General features: G+C 46.5%; 1 protein-coding gene across 5 annotated transcripts in view; it reads right to left on the reverse strand.

Moving 5' to 3' along the window:
* The window catches only part of ZNF608 (zinc finger protein 608), a 121,251-nt gene that overhangs the window by 62,176 nt on the left and 42,090 nt on the right, over positions 1-16,985 (reverse strand). For all 5 annotated transcript variants that reach the window (XM_043586551.1, XM_043586577.1, XM_043586543.1 and 2 more), the window contains one exon: positions 1,126-1,381. In XM_043586551.1, the coding sequence (XP_043442486.1) occupies positions 1,126-1,381 (256 nt within the window). The remainder of the gene's footprint in view (positions 1-1,125; positions 1,382-16,985) is intronic.

The following is a 16,985-nucleotide window of genomic DNA, read 5'->3' on the forward strand; positions in this document are numbered from 1 at the left end:
AGAAAAGGTTTCCCCTGTGTTCTTCACTCTCCTTTGTCCACCTGGGGCACATACCTTCCTCACCTTTTCTACTCTCATTCCCCAATGGAGCAACGAGGCTCTCTCCTTGGTATTTAGTTTTTAGAGTAACTTTTTTTTTTTTTCCAACGTTTATTTATTTTTGGGACAGAGAGAGACAGAGCATGAACGGGGGAGGGGCAGAGAGAGAGGGAGACACAGAATCGGAAACAGGCTCCAGGCTCTGAGCCGTCAGCCCAGAGCCCGACGCGGGGCTCGAACTCACGGACCGCGAGATTGTGACCTGGCTGAAGTCGGACGCTTAACCGACTGCGCCACCCAGGCGCCCCTTTGGTATTTAGTTTTTAATGACCTGTTGGCCTCTACTATCAATGACACGGGCCATCTGAAACACACCGTACCTGATGATCGTGTGCTACGAGATGTGGCCAACCAGAGTCTGGGTCCACGGTAGGTATGGTATACGCCACATTTATGTTTCTAACAGCAATGACAGACTAATCCTAATCCATTTCTCTTGTGACTATTGGATTATACTTGCCAGATGGCCTGCTGAGCTTAGGGGCAGGGAAGGTGCTATGTCCCCAAAGAAGAGAAATGACTGGTTCACCTCGGGCTGAAGCCTCTGACCTTGGGTTCGTTAGCCCCGAGCACCAAGCAGCCAAAGCCATATCATGGCCATGGCCCTTGGCTACACGCAAGAACCCAAATCAGCAGGTCAATTTAAACCTCAACAACCCAAGAACAACCACATCAAGACCGAGAGATCGGCTGGCACACCGAGAAGAAAGTGAACTTGAGATCAATCCGCCTTCCCCATTCCCATGATCCCCCTCAGGGGAAAGGGTAACCCTCACCCCTGCTTCCCTGTCTTTCCGTACTGGCACTTGAAACGCAGGCCACTTTTAGGGCCACCTCATCCATCCTGAACGTCAAAGCCGCCGTGAACAGGAAAGAGAAACACGGTTCTGATTTCAACAAAAATCCACAGACAGTATCAAAACCACTTTTCTCTCCTCTCCGATCACCGCCAAACCAAGTCCCCTTACCGGTGGACATAACGAAATACATCAGGGGGGGAAATAGATAAAAGTAAAGTGTATTTACCTTCTTCTGTTTCATGCCACACGATCCCTTCCAAATTCACACTGGTCCCAGGTTCACAGGGCCCAAGACACTCTGGCTCTGTCACTACTCCAACTTCACATGTATTGACACCCACGGAACGAGTCCGAACCAAAAGCTGTTCAACCGGTGCTGCAATATTGGATGAAGATGGGGAAAAGTAGGAGGGCAGAATCTGAGGCGTGAGGCTGCTGGAAATCGGCGGTGGTGGTGCTGGCACTGTAAACAGGGGGTCAACCTGAAAGACAGACAGGCTTACTGCAGGGTGCTGCATTCTCCGAGCTCCTTACAATGCAATCTGTTTATATCACTTCTAGAACACATCACCATTCCCAATTCCATTTGCAAGCAGAACAGGCTTCAGGGGGTTTCGTGGGGCCACCGCGTAAAGGCGAAGAGAAATGAGCGTTTGAGGTGTTTCACGCCCGACAGGGCCAACCCTGGGGATCCTGCTTCCGGAACAGACAGGCAGGGCTCCCAACGTCCTAAATTCGATGGAGAACCGTCAGCCTCAGTCGATGTGCGTGAACCCTGCTCTGCAAAATTAGGACTCTTGCCCCTTGTGATGAAATCTCACGTTCAAAACGACAGTATTTTCCAAAGGAGAGGCTCCAATAAACGCCACAGAGGCATCGCTGGGCACTTCAGCACGGGAGATGGGCTAAAATCGTCTTCAAAGTACTTTATAAACCGTAATGAATTAAATCACTACGAAAATACATTAACTGACTCTGCTGAATATGTAAAATACATCAACTTGATTATACACACTCAAACACATAAACTGGGTATTATTAGCATGTGTTAAGCATCGACTCCTAATTAAGTGTTCTACTGCAAAGTTTAGCAGAATTCACCTACGTGGGGAAATAAAGGCCTGTGCCCAACGTCAGCAGAACCGGGAGTTTCTCCAATGCCACATGTCCTTTAGTGGTTCGACTTGGAAAGGTCCCTGGTGAGTCTGACCAAGTCCCGGGATTCCACCCTCAAAATCCCAGGAAATAGACATGACAGCCATTATAAGAGCATACGGTGCAATGCCATGTCCTTTGCACCCCTATCCTAGCGAGCAGGAAAGGAGATCTTGAACCATACAACATTCAGGAGCCTGGCCGTGACGAAAACCAAAGGCTACGCATGTACTAAGTAGGCACATCTCCAACCAACCCACTCTCTCATCAGACCCATTTCGATTACAGTTATGACCGGTACAGAACAGTTTTAGCCCTGCTGACGGGTGGTGAGATGTAGAAGAGCCCAATGCAAAGCCCATCTACACCACGACTCCAGATCGCTTGCCTGGGTCCTCAAGTTACACACAGGTATCACCTACCTATAAGGGAGGCCATCTTGCGTGCTTTATCAGCTGAGCTAACAAATCTTATGTGTGCAAAGGACACACACAGAAACTATTTCTGGTAAAAGGCCATCCTGGTCTGTAGTTCCTATATGCCCAATTAACCTTTGTAAGAAACCAACGCTTGGCTATTAGACGTGCTATTACATAGTCTTTGTTGTTTAAAACACACACACACACACATACACACACAGAGTGCATTTCAAGACAAGTTATAGGAGGAGGCGTGCTCCTGGTTGAACAGCTGAAGCAGTCATGTGTGTGGGCTCCTTGTTCATATGACTGTAGGAACTATTCCTACAGTTTGCCTTTCGCTAAAATGATCAAGTGACGTTCACTTGCCTGAATGATCCAAGATGCAATAGAACAGCCCTTCGCCCATCTGCATGCGAAAGAAACTTAATTTCCTGCTCTCCAAGCTGCCATAAAACTTCTTTTGCTCCACGCTTTTTATTGTTCTGCATTCTTGATCACAGAGCCCAAGAAAGAAAAGCATTTAACGGTCCCAAACCCCAGATCTTGTGATTTATGCTTCCGCGTAAATGCAGCTTAATGTGGATCAAAGTTCACACTGATAGTTCCTATTTTAACACTGAGCTGACAAATGAAGAAAGGGGTTCCAAGGGAGGAAATGCGGGGGTGGGGGGCATGCAAAAAATCCATTGCTCCCTTGTCGTCTGTATTAAAGTAAAACATTTAGAACCACTTTCCAGAATTTAAAAAGAAAAAAAAAAGGCCAAGAAAAATTATAAACCGGCTACCGGGTTTGGTTTTTTTTTTTGTGCATGTTTGCCAACAAATTCTTAATTTGTACAGTTAGTTGTAAAGTGGGTTTAATGATTGCTACACACAGAAACTGCAAAGACAAAACAGAACGATACTCTCAAAATACTCTTTAGATCACGTGATTGACAGCCTACGTTAATTCCAAGAAAATACAGTTTCAATCGGAGAAACAAGAAAATAGGATGAAATGAAAGGAGGGAAGGCAGCTAAGAAGAGCATGAATTCCCTTTGGGAGATCAGGATACAATGAGGCAAAGCCTGCAATACAAACTTTTAAGGACAGGGCATGTTGGATGCTAGTATTTTGGCTCTAACTCTGAGGATAATTAGCATGTGACTTTGGAGAGTCACTTAACCTCACTAAGGACCATTTTCCTCACAATTGGAAAATGCATCCTCCAGCCGCCTACTGATAACAAATCCTATTACAATAGAATTCCTGGGCTAAATCCCTATTTCAATATAACTCCAACTACGAATGTATCTGCACACAGATACACACACACATGCACCTACTCCTTGGGATATGTAAGTGACTCCAAAGATCAAATTTCTAAAGAATCGAGAAGACTTGAGGGGAGAGGCGATGGTATCCTGGGCCTACGAGCAACTTAACGGTGTTTATTTCCATTCACACAATCCAAGGGCAGTGAACAAAGCTTAGTTGATAGCATTTATCGAGCAGACCTGGGAACCCCGTCCCCAAGGCTTCCAGTGAGAAGCTAAGGTTCGGAGAATCTGACTATAAACATGAACTTAATCATAAACAGTCCCCCAATACAAGACCACACCCCAGTGGTCTAATGGCTTCCACTAGAAGCCCCTCCTCCCCAGAGGTCACCAACCACAGAGGAGGGTAAGGAATCACAGCCATTCCCAGAGGTGTTTTACACTGGGAGGTATGCTACTTTTTCAAACATCACAAATTTTCACAAACACAAACACTTAGGGACAAGCATGAATGTCTACTATCTCTTAAAATAATAACGAGATAACGTACGGGGCTCGGCCAGCGATTCCTCGCGGCATCAACTGACAGGGCTTAGGCCTTGCAGTGACCAGCTGAGTTTGCCTTTGCAGCCCTCCCCTGAGACAATCACAGAATGTCTGCCCCTAGAAGACCACGTAGCCAGCCTCCTCATTCTAGAGAGAAACTTGGCCCATATTTGCACAAAGGCAATAAGTAAGGTACCTCTGGGGGCAGCCCAAGTGAAAATAAAACAGCATCCTATAAGCAGTAGGAGTTCAAGTACACACACGAGGAGCCAAGAGAGAGGCGGAAGGGAAATAATTCAGTGTCTGAGGGTGCCTGGGTGGCTCAGTCGGTTAAGCATCCAACTTTGGCTCAGGTCACGATCTCGGGGTTCCTGGGTTCAAACCCCGCGTCAGGCTCTGTGCCGACAGCTCAGAGCCTGGAGCCTGCTTCGGACTCCGTGTCTCCCTCTCTCTCTCTCTGCCCCTCCCCGCTTGTGCTCTCTCTCTCTCTCTCTCTCACCGTCTCTCAAAAATAAATAAATATTTTAAAAATAATAATAAAATTAAATAATACAGTGTACAGAGTCGCTAATTCTTTCCGCCAGCGAATGCCCCCAGTAAGAGACGCCCCCCTACAAAAGGTTTCAGTTCTCTTGTGAATCTTACAGCATCTAAAACAAAGCGACATGCACCATGTGTAAAGCAGGATCTGGAAGGATTTTCAGTAGTGTTTTTTACCTCCTACCAAAGATCAACTCCACTGCGCCGATTTCCAGGTCACTGATCCATAGACGGAACCGTACCTTCTTCAACCAATGAGGCTCGTGAAGACGGAGAGAAGCAATGGTCCCTAGGAGAAGCCCCTCCAAGGGGCATACACTTGGACGTGGTAGTGGCGGCCCTCAGGTTGCGATAGGTTCAAATCCCTACCTCCCTGTTACTCGCTGTGGGGGACCCCTGAGCAAATAACCTGGCTACTCAGAGGCTCAACGTCTGCATCTCAGAAATGGGAGTAAGAATAACAATTACGCCCACAGGGTCACAGTGAAGACTCCGTGAGATGATTCACATCAAGTGAAGGCTCAGCAAAGCGCTTAGCTCAGTAAATGCCGGCTTGGAAAAAGAGAAAGAAAAAAAAAAAAAAAGTCCCTGGTCTGATATTACAGTTCTCTAACCCTGCATGCAACCTTACAAAGCTCCTTTTTATATCCTACTATATTTAACATAAATCTATAATCCCCTCCAAATGCATGGTTAAGTGCGGTTAAAGTGTGTTAAAAGTATAAGAAAAAGGGCTTAACCCTGAGAAGCTCAGCCTGGGGGAAAATACTGCTCCTTTCATACGTTGGCATCTGGCAGCCGTCGGCCCAGCCTAATCGCCCCCCAATTTTACAGCAGATCTTGATGAGCCCTAGACCTCTACAAAATCTCCTACTCATCTCCAGCCGTGCCTCTTTTTCATGGGCTGCTGCTCCCCCAAAAGTCGTCCCTGAGTCGTCACAACTTGATCACATAGCCCCCAATAAATAACGCCTACACACCCGCTACGTGCCAGGCACCCCGCGCAGGCTGCTAGCAGGACGAGAGCAGGTGCCACCCGAACGGGTCCGTGCTGTCCTGGGCTTACTGCCTAATCAGCAGGACTGTGGCACTCATCATCAAATACTCACGCAAGTACAGCAAAATTCCCCCTGTAATTGCAGAACCACAATCAAGGGGCCGTCTGTAGGACCTGAGCGCAAAACAGAGCATGCAGTGAAAGGCAAGGCAGTGCAGGGATCAGTCTTCAGAGCTCGAATCCCACCTCCTTCCGTTACATAACCTTTAGGCAAAGTCACCTGATCTCTCTGGGACTCAATGGCTTCATCTGTAAAATGGAAATAATCCGTGCCTAAAGGGACTACTACATGAGCCCCAACAACCCTAGTCCAGGTCTGGGTACGGAGCAGCACTCGATAAATAAGAGCTGTTGCCACGGCCAATATTATCATCATTATTGCAAATATAATTGAGATCTGAACTAAAAGAGAAATCAATGTAGGATTTGCTACATTCAAAGACAACTCACCGGAGGCAATGATGAATACGCTTTGCAGGGGGAAGGTACTCTACAATAGTACTAATTAGATATTCCAGGTAAAAGTCACTGGGGAATTATTAGTCTAATAATACTAACACGCAGGAGAAAAGACCAGAATAGAGAACTGGCCAGCATTAGCAATGGTTCCTTTGTCACAGCTCTTTTCTGTCTTCTTGATGGGACACTGATGTAACCTATTAGAGCCCAAAAAATAGAAGCAGGAAAACAGCCATCTCCAGTGGGGGGGGGGGGGGGGGGAGGAGAAAGAGACCCATAAGTCTAACAGCTGGTGGTGGCAGCCTGTCAAACTGAGGAAAGTTAATGTCAAGAACAGACGCGCGGCAGTCTCTCACTGTTATTTTTGCATGATTATTCCCAGGTGTTGGTGCACGCTGAGCAGTAGCCTGGCTATTTATCACTCGAGAGAGCCGAAGAGCAAGGGAGTGGAGGAGGAGGGGAGGCAGAGAGGCGGGGAAGAAAAGGTTATTTACACAGATAGCGGCACTTAGCGTGTGTAATCAGAGGGCTGGGGGGAAAAAATCCGCAGAGAGATTCTGGCAATATTTTCTCAGTTCACCTTATTTCAAGGGCTTCTTGAGCGCTGATGAGCAAGGAAGGCTACAAAGCAGGAGTGTTCACAGTAACAGCTTTGCTTCACTCCAGCACCGTGTCAGCCAGTGATGGGTTCCAATACCGGAAACTGACAGCCAACGAGGAAGGGTGCTGGGGGCACCCTGGGCCGGCACTCCTGCAGCCAAAGAGGTGCAAAGAGACGGGTGATCTGCAGCGGGATGCGGTGTAGCCGGGCAGAGGGAGAAGGGGCGTCCAGGGCCAGGGGCAGAGACAGGTAAGCCCCAACGGAAGGTCTGAACCCCGACTGGGGAGCTTGCCCTTCTGGTTGCTTCCATCTCTTGCAAAAGTCTCCACGCTCATCTGGCTCTTAACCCCTCAATCCTGGGATTCTCCGATCAACAACAACCAGGGCGGAAACGGGGTTTTATTTTGCTCGGTCAATATTTTTACATTCTGTGGGCGTGCTGGGGCACAATTACTTAATGCTCACGTTTTCTCCCTATCGTGGCATTTGGCTGTTTTACGAGATTGCCCACAGTCACCTCTTTCATTTAAAACGCATTAGACAGACACTGCACTTCATGCAGGGGAAATCACAGCTCTTTGAGGGTGACCACTGCCACCGTCTCTCACTCTGCATTTTAACCACCCCTGGTGCCGGACATGGCTGCTGCTTCATTAGCGAAGAAGGGAAGCTTAAAAAAAAAAAAAAAAAGGATCTCTTCTCCGAAATGAACGGTCAAGGGTGAATTTCCACCCCCGATACGGAAACCTGAACAAACGTATGCCAGGCACTCCTAACGGTGTCTTTCCTAAATGGGGTGGAGGCTTTTCCTTTCGGATCCACGATCAAAGCAACCTTCCGCTCTACAGCTTGGTTCTCCAACAACACGGGTGAGTTCCCAGTTCACGGTCTACTGTGCACCACACTTCAGACATTTCCTATCTCCTTTACGTCCCAACATCCCCATTTTATAGAGGTGAACACCGAGGATGGACAACCGGTTCAAGGCCAAAATTTTAAAATCCATGGGCTTTCCTGTAAAAATACTAGCAACAGAGGGAGACACCCTTTCACCTCTCTTACAGAGGAGGGATTATACTCCATGTGCTCACGCTAAATCTTCGCAAGATTATATGAAAGGCCAAGTATTTACATACGGGGAAAAGGAAATTTGGGAAAAGAAACTTAAAAAAAAAAAAAGGTTTTTTTTTAATCTTTATTTCTTTTTGAGAGAGAGACAGAGTGCGAGCAGGGGAGGAACAGAGAGAGAGGGAGACACAGAATCCGAAGCAGGCTCCAGGCTCCGAGCTGTCAGCACAGAGCCCGACGCGGGGCTCGAACTCACGGACCGCGAGATCATGACCTGAGCCGAAGTCGGACGCTTAACCGACTGAGCCACCCAGGAGCCCCATGGGAAAAGAAACTTTAAAAGGTCACTCAGGGTTGGTGGCCCAGCCAGAACTTGAACCCACAGTGGTCTAAGAGGAAAAGCAAACTCTCCTACATATCAAATACAACATGAGAAGATGGAAGGAAACCTTCCTCCTAGGGTCATTTCTGACCCTTCCCTGTAGGTTAGAACTCACACACCTGCATCACTTTTTTTTTTTTTTTTTGCACAGAGTTCAGAGCGTGCCTCTGGGGGCATCTCATAAGCAAATACTGCAGTCCCTTCCGGAAAACTCCCTCAAAGGCCTCACGGAAACCAAAGCTCAGGGTTAGTTTTGTTCTTTTAAATCAACCAATTCCAAAAGCTTCCAAAAGCTGGGAATGACACCATCATTTTCACTTTCTCATTTCGTGAAGACCAGAGGCCACCCTAAATAAAAAGCCACAGATTAAGCTGCTAAAGGGCTTTTACGGACCGGGTAGGGTTGGACCAGGGCCCTGGCCCCAGGACAGCTGCTTCCATTTCCAATCGTGCCAAAATCACAGAATGCCAACCCAGGGTCTCTCTACGGGGCTGCCTGGGGGATGGCAAGCAGCACCAGGAGGAGGTCACTGGGCTGGTGAGTCACCTCAGAAGTGTCCCTGTGTGCAGGTCACAAAGCACAGACACATAAAGGCCAACAACAGGACTTTGAACAACAGTGACCAGGTTTAACTTCATTCTCCAGACGGGACAGTTTTCAAAGCCCAACAGAAGGCACGGAGTAGAATTCAACTACTGGATTCAGGGTCAAGTTTTTGTTTTTGTTTTGAAGCCAAATGGAATTCTCCTGCAGAAGGTTCTCAACTGGGTAGGCTCCAGAGCAGGGGCTTCAAGGGCAGGTGCAGGGGACACAAGGGCTCTGTCTTGGATGTCGGCCGACCCCACCAGCCCACATCAGCTGTCATACCCTTAAGCTTCATCTGTGACCTCTGCAAACAAAACGGGTCCTACTGCTGAGCCACAGATGCCTCTTCTGTTTTAAAAGTGACACTGACATCTTCAGCTGCTCAGAGAGCTGGCTGTGCTCAAACAGGAACACTAAGGGACCAGCGTTTGTTTTTCTTTTTTTTTTTTTTTTTATGTTGTCCATAAGGGTTCTCTGATTTTCTCTCATCCTGCTCATTTCCAAAGTTACTTGAAACACAAAAATAAGCCGCCAAGAAAGGAGACCATCAAACAGGTACTTAAAAGTCTGTCTTCCTGGGGCGCCTGGGTGCCGCAGTCGGTTAAGCGTCCGACTTCGGCTCAGGTCACGATCTCGCGGTCCGTGGGTTCGAGCCCCGCGTCGGGCTCTGGGCTGATGGCTCGGAGCCTGGAGCCTGTTTCGGATTCTGTGTCTCCCTCTCTCTCTGCCCCTCCCCCGTTCATGCTCTGTCTCTCTCTGTCCCAAAAATAAATAAACGTTAAAAAAAAAATTTTTTTTTTAAAGTCTCTCTTCTTTCATTAATTCTTTTCACGAGTTCCTGGCCTTTGCAGAAAGATGCATTTCTCCTGAACATTTCCACACAAATCCCATTTCCATCAATTCAACCTGGTTCCCAATCCCCTAGGAGTGAAAAAAGCAGCTCAGTGATAAAACTCTGCACGTCTAACTCTGGACCTTGATTAACATGGGTGCAACTATCGTACTAAACACATCAAGTTCAAAACACCTGAATGAATATCTTAGCAGACACTGGCCATCTTTCCACTGCCCATCTTTGTATGACCCTGACTTCTCCTTGGAAATAGGTTGACGGGGTGCCTGGGTGGCTCAGTCGGTTAAGTGTCCGACTTCAGCTCAGGTCACGATCTCGCGGTCCGCGAGTTCGAGCCCCGTGTCGGGCTCTGGGCTGATGGCTCAGAGCCTGGAGCCTGCTTCCGATTCTGTGTCTCCCTCTCTCTCTGCCCCTCCCCCGTTCATGCTGTGTCTCTCTCTGTCTCAAAAATAAATAAACGTTAAAAAAAAAAATTTTAGAAAGTAGGTTGAAATGAGGGAAAAGTCACAGGCCTCTCATCCTACTGGACACAGACAGGACTTTAAGGGAAAAAGGAAGGGAGGAATAAAAGGAAAGAAGGGCCTATTTGGAAAAATCACTTTATTCTTATTCTCAACCAAGAGTGGTTCTTTTCTTCACCTTATATTATGGAATCTCACTTGCAACTGCTACAAAGAGTGCCTTCAATTGAAATTTGAGACATTTGGGGCGCCTGGGTGGCGCAGTCGGTTGAGCGTCCAACTTCAGCCAGGTCACGATCTCGCGGTCCGTGAGTTCGAGCCCCGCGTCGGGCTCTGGGCTGATGGCTCAGAGCCTGGAGCCTGTTTCCGATTCCGTGTCTCCCTCTCTCTCTTTCTGCCCCTCCCCTGTTCATGCTCTGTCTCTCTCTGTCCCAAAAATAAATAAACGTTGAAAAAAAATTTGTTAAAAAAAAAAAAAAAAAAAAAAAAAAAAAAGAAAGAAATTTGAGACATTTGAGTTGCAAATGCAATACATGCTCGTCACAACAAATTCAATGATAAGGAAGCTCCTGAGTCACGCTGTACGGGAACCAAGATGGCCTGGGCCAAAAATCTGCTTCTCCCAAGCATGGCAGGTCACCCACAGAAGGGGACAACCTAGACTCCCTGCCCAGGATGCCACCTTGGTGTCATTCACCCTCCCCCCCTGCAAAATCTAAACTCTGCCCACTTAAACCCATCGCATGCCTAAGAGGCAGTGTGTGCCCATCTCACCTGTCTTTCCTCTATAACTTCCCACATGCTGAGCCAAAAAACTGATCAATTTCAGTGAATTCACGAAAGCTCTGAAATTTTCATTTCACAGTGAACCAGAATAAATGACTCGGTAAGGCTTTCCATGGTTTGTCATGGAGATGCAGGGCTTGGGGAGGGAGGGAGGGAGGGAGAGAGAGAGAGAGAGAGAGAGAGGCAGAATCACCATAGCTCCTACGATCACCTACACACTCACTCTCAAGGACACTTCAGTGACACATGCATTCTTATTACGGCTCCCAAGAAAGGCGAGGGTATGTTTTCTCATCTGAAGTCTTAAGCGGTAAGTTCGACCTCTCAGGGTCAGGAAGCAAACCAGAGGCCATCGCTATCCCAGGGGGGGCTGCTCTGACGTCTACTAAGTACCTACCCTAACTACTACTTTCAAAAGTTTCGTCTCACAAAGCCCCACACAGAAAGAGCTGCTCACAGGACCAGAATTCTGTTTTCCCTCCTGAGAACAAAGATTCTAGAAGCCAACAGGTCACTCTCTAGGGAGAGGCTTTCTCCTAACAGTTTCTTATGCATCCTTCTAAAAATGTGACCCGTAGAAAAACGTGACATGGTGGGGGGGGGGGGGGTCACTTTTTATTTTCCAGCCTTCTGCGTGAATTTTAACCTGAACTTGTACGACGTTCACAATGAATTTTTAAAAACTAACCTTTTAATAAAAAGATGCTAAAGCCATTCTACTCCAGGATAAAAGTAAGCAAATGCCAACGCAGAGGGGGGAAGGGCCTATTTTTAAGACTGTTATTTCAAGTCCTTGTGCAAAGCTCCTGAAACCAACAAGCCGAAGGTGGGATGTGACAGGAGGACCCTATATTGACCCCATGTCCTCCCCCTGTATAAAGGCTGCCGTTTAAACCTACCTCCTTCTGACAAAGTCATTCCTTTCTCCAGCAAATTTTTGCCAGGTACCACTATGTGCCTAGCAATGCTGCAGGAACCCTCCGGGGGCCCCAAGGCCACAGGGGAGACCAGCAGCACGCGGGTAGAGGTGGCGTCACCATGGGGGGGGGGGCGGGCTGTGAAAGATGGGTCTTAAGGAAGTGCCAAGTGCAGCCTGGGGAGGAGACAGGAGACGAGGGCAGAGCTGGTCCATGCTACACATCACCGTTGATTAAGGGCCTCGAAGCCCTGGAGGTAAGAAAGACAAAGCAGAATCAAACGCTGGAAAAGCGGGCCTCATGGTGAGCCTGGATATCGCTAAGAACCGGGGGGTTATGGCCAAGCTGGAAGAGAGCGCTAAGGATTTCAAGTAGGGGCATGGGAGGGCCGGGTTGTTCCTCTGGTAAAAAGCACAAAAGTTGGTCTGGGGAGAACGGAGGACAAGGGAAGCTGGAGGAAGGAGGGCAGTTAGGACGCCGTAACAGGAGTCCAGGGAAGAGACGGTGGGCTTGGTGTTGAGGATTGGCCATGCCCCACTAGATGCGGGCAAGGGGCTAAGATCAGAGCGGTCAGAGAGATCGGGTGTCCAACACTGTGCACCGGTCAAGAGACGGCCGTGCCCACCCCTGAGGAGCTGGCCCGCATCCTACCCCCACGCCTCCCAGAAAAGCAAGACTGCTAGCTTTTTAAAGGCTAGTGACTCTCAATAGAGTCCTTAATTTCAACCCAACAGCTACTAACGGCCACATGGTATGGCTCCAATGCCCCCTTGGAACTTTGTCTCAATCCAGCTGAACAAATTGTGAAAATAAAAGGAAATCTCGTTTCTTAAAAGAAGTCGAGAAATTCGGCAGGTGGAGCTCTCGTGCCCTATTACTTGTCATCAATTGCTGACCCAAAGGAAGGCAGGACCTTGCAGGTGAATACTACTTTACTACCCCCACCCCAGCAGGAGGAAGAAAGGCTTTCCTCCACACCCCAGCAACAGCCCAGCCAATGAGAGACAATCACGACTCGGCCAATGAGAAGCCACCATACTTCCAGCTTCCAGTTTCCTCCAATGGACTCTTTGTTTCTAACAGCCCTGTGAGCAGTCCTCCTATCTTCTATAAAGGGGCTGTCAACTCCTTTGTTCTCCAGAGTTGCCTATGACTTTCCCTGTGGCTTGCTAGTCCAAGGTTGCAATTGTCCTGCTATTCCCGAATAATCCCATTTTTGCTGGTAAAATAACTGGCAGTTTGAAGTGTAACAAAATGATGACGCAACGTGGCTGCTGCCACCTCTTTTCCATTAGATTCTTTTTTTGTTTTAAGTTTATTTTGAGAGAAAGTGTGAACGGGGGAGGGGCAGAGAGAGAGAGAGGGAAAGAGAATCTCGAGCAGGCTCTGCTCAGCGCGCAACCCGACGGAGGGCTCGATCCCACCACCAGACCAGACCTGAGCCGAAATCGAGTGGGACGCTTAGCCAACTGAGCCTCACAGGTGCCCCCCATTTAATGATTCTCGGTCTTTGAGAACCCAGACTCGACCACCGAATACCACTCCCCTCCATCCTTCCTTATTCCTGGCAGCCAAGAATATAAAGAGACCTTCCCTTCAGGAGGGCTTTATTGCAAAACCAATGCATATCCTGAACATGCTTTTTCAAACTGTCCTCACCTAATCCTGCCGCTCCCAGGGTGATGCTCTGACGCGTCCCAGGGACCTCCTCTTGAGAATCACTGCCCAGCCAGTGGCAGAGATAAACTCTCCTTTCCTTTCTCTTCCTTCCCTTGTACCTGGTTGTACCTTGTCCTTATGTTCCTACCCCCAACTATAAATCCCATTGTCTCCAATGCAAACCTTCCCTGTTCAGTCTTGGTGCGACGAGCCCTCGGAGAGGAACAGTATAAAGGGCATATTGCCTAGCTTGGGACATCGGTCCACAGTCTGGTCCAAGTGTTGGCAAGCGACGGCCAGTGGCCCAAACAGGGCCCAAACATACTTCCTCTTTAGAGTCAAAAAGGGATGAAGGCTAATGGGGAGTAGGAGCGAGGGTCACACTATCTTAGCACCTGTATTTCCAGAATATTTCATTTTACATGTGTCTTATTTCAGAACAGATTTCAGATGACTATAACAAATCACTGAGAATAATTTTAAAGCCATTCACTCAAACTCATACCTATCAAATAACACCTGCTCTAAATCTTGGTCATATATAACCGTAAGATAGCAGATCCAAAATAAATGGAACACTACAACTTTTAAAGTGGATGCCATAACCTGTTCAAGATTTCTTAACCAATGAATAAGACGTTTTGTATAATGCAGCCAAAAAAAAGAAAAAGCAGAAAACAGTATACATACTCCATATACTATGTCAAACTATAGCACCCTGTGAACCATGTATTTATATTAAAATTTATATTAAATTTATTTATGTTAAAATGCATTTCTGTTATGGTCTCCCTTAATGTTACAGTAATTTCCAGTTAGTCCACAAACACCTGCAGACAGTGTTAGCATGAGACCAAGCTAAATTTAAATCAAGTTCATTTGAATCATGATTTAAATCAGTCAAGAAGAACTGGTAACTGTTTTAAAATTAAAGAATGCATATTTATTTTTTGCCATAATAGTACTACGCTTCATAAAACTCAGAGATATATATACACACACTACTTTTTTAAAGAAAACATCATTTAAAGATGGCAGAAAAAACTTGAAAATATTCCAATTATTTTTATCTTTACTATTACCATCCAGCCTTTACATACACACATGTATTTTGCACCATCAAAACCATACTCTTTCAACAGATTTTTTTCATACTTTGCAGCTACATCAGGAATTCCAATACAGCTGCTATATATATCAAAACTAAATGCAGAATCCATTCACATCAGTAAAAGACTTTCTTCTCTAAGTTAGTCATGAGTATTTTTCCACAGTGTATTAAAAACGCACAAGCAAAACAACTTATAAACTTATAAACAACTGTTTTCGTCAGTAAAAAAGGGTAGGGGGAGTCTTCTTCAACTACAAGTCAATTTAAAATAAGAAGTTTTGGGGCCCCTGGGTGGCGCAGTCGGTTAAGCGTCCGACTTCAGCCAGGTCACGATCTCGCGGTCCGTGAGTTCGAGCCCCGCGTCGGGCTCTGGGCTGATGGCTCAGAGCCTGGAGCCTGTTTCCGATTCTGTGTGTCTCCCTCTCTCTCTGCGCCTCCCCCATTCATGCTCTGTCTCTCTCTGTCCCAGAAATAAATAAACGTTGAAAAAAAAAATTTAAAAAAAAAAAAAAAAAAAATAAGAAGTTTAGTTAAGTATCTTTATGCTTCAGTGCTAATCAGTAAACATTATTCCTTGACGATAGTGTTTATTTTAATGACAGCCCTAAAATACAGGGGGGTAGGGGGTAAGTACTCATGTCAAAGCCACTCCCAAGCAGTTAAGGATTAAATGTGGCACCTAGAAGTGAGGACACAAGTTAGAAACAAAAATGAAGAAAACATTTCATGTACGTAAAAATCCCAAATATTATATAAAGGCACATCCGTCCAGCCTCCAACTAGCAATTTTAAGTATCTTTAATAATAACTCTGAAGCACTCGGAGAGCTTATCAAACTTCCGTGTATTTTGTTCTGTTTGGCTGGGCTAAGGGAAATTTGTTTCGGGTGGCTTTGGTGTTAAGTACATTTTTCCTGCATTCTTGTATCCTGGAGCTCTAGTAACTCCTTAAACTGTAAACAGGTTATTAACAAAAACACTTTGCCATTTAAGTTCATTCTGAATTCAAGTCATACACTTTGATGAAATATTTAACGTCTGTCACGCCTTAAAAACGAGTATGTCTTAAATGCAATATGTTTTTAAACCCAGGAATTCTATTTCTTAAAATCAAATAATTATGATATAGCTAACTCCTTTGAAATCGAACATTTGATCTAAAAAAAATAAGTGAAGATGACTTAACTACCGTTAGCAAAAAGACTTTGAGGGGCTCTGGAATAACACAGCCCAAGGATATGCAAAAGCACAGAAGGAGAACAGCAAAATGATCTCGGAAATGATTTTCGCTCAAGGACACCGGAGTTTACGGTAGCAGAAGCTCCCAGTCAAAGCCCAGCATACGTGTGCAAAGTGCAACCTGGTTGCATTTCTGCAGTGTCCAGACGTCTGGGCAGATGGGGGGCTCTGGGTGTGTCTGGGGCAAGCAGTGTATCCCCACATGGGCAGTGAAGGAGGACAACAGATACGATCCCTGCGTAGGTTACCTCTTCTTGGAACCCTTTCTTGCTTTCTCTTGCCCTTCTATAAAGCAGCGTCATACCTTGACGCCTGGGTTCAGTACGCACTACGACTGAACCATGAGGACAACCTCACGATTCTGGATGGCCGGCCCCAAGTCATGTCACAATCCAAATATAAGCCCACTATTCTGAGAACCTCCTCCCCCAACCCGTGGCCCTTCTCTTTTTCTTCCAGAGAGACACGGCGGCAAACAGCACGGCCCCACTACGTGCACCTTAGGGAGAGCAGAAAAGGCAAAAATACAACCTGCCACCCCACCCTGTCCATCTTCCCAGGGAGAGCAGGTCATCCTTCTCTGCCTATCATTCTCCAAGTGCCTCGTTAGAGGAACAAAAAAAAAAAAAAAAAAAAAATTCTCTCTCACATGCGTCAGAAAGTCTAATATTTTGTCAAACAGAAATGAAAAATAAACCTAATCTGAGCTGTCATAGAATCCTGAAATGCCTCTGGCAGTTCTATCAAAGTATGTAGACATGTACGGACTCTTTGAAGAAATCAAACTGCAGTTTATCAAGTGTGATTTATAAGCAACACTGATGTAGCCGGTAGATAACACTGCAGTCTAATCATTAGTAGTCAGACAACAGCCATGTGAACACATCAATTACGGGCCCCACTGCCAAAAGCCCTTGAGATCTTGGAGATTAACAGCCAATCCTCTGTTTTACAAGCTCACATCAAAAAGAATATTAATAAGAGG

The sequence above is a fragment of the Prionailurus bengalensis genome, chromosome A1, assembly GCF_016509475.1.
Source record: "Prionailurus bengalensis isolate Pbe53 chromosome A1, Fcat_Pben_1.1_paternal_pri, whole genome shotgun sequence".
Classification (NCBI taxonomy): domain Eukaryota; kingdom Metazoa; phylum Chordata; class Mammalia; order Carnivora; family Felidae; genus Prionailurus; species Prionailurus bengalensis.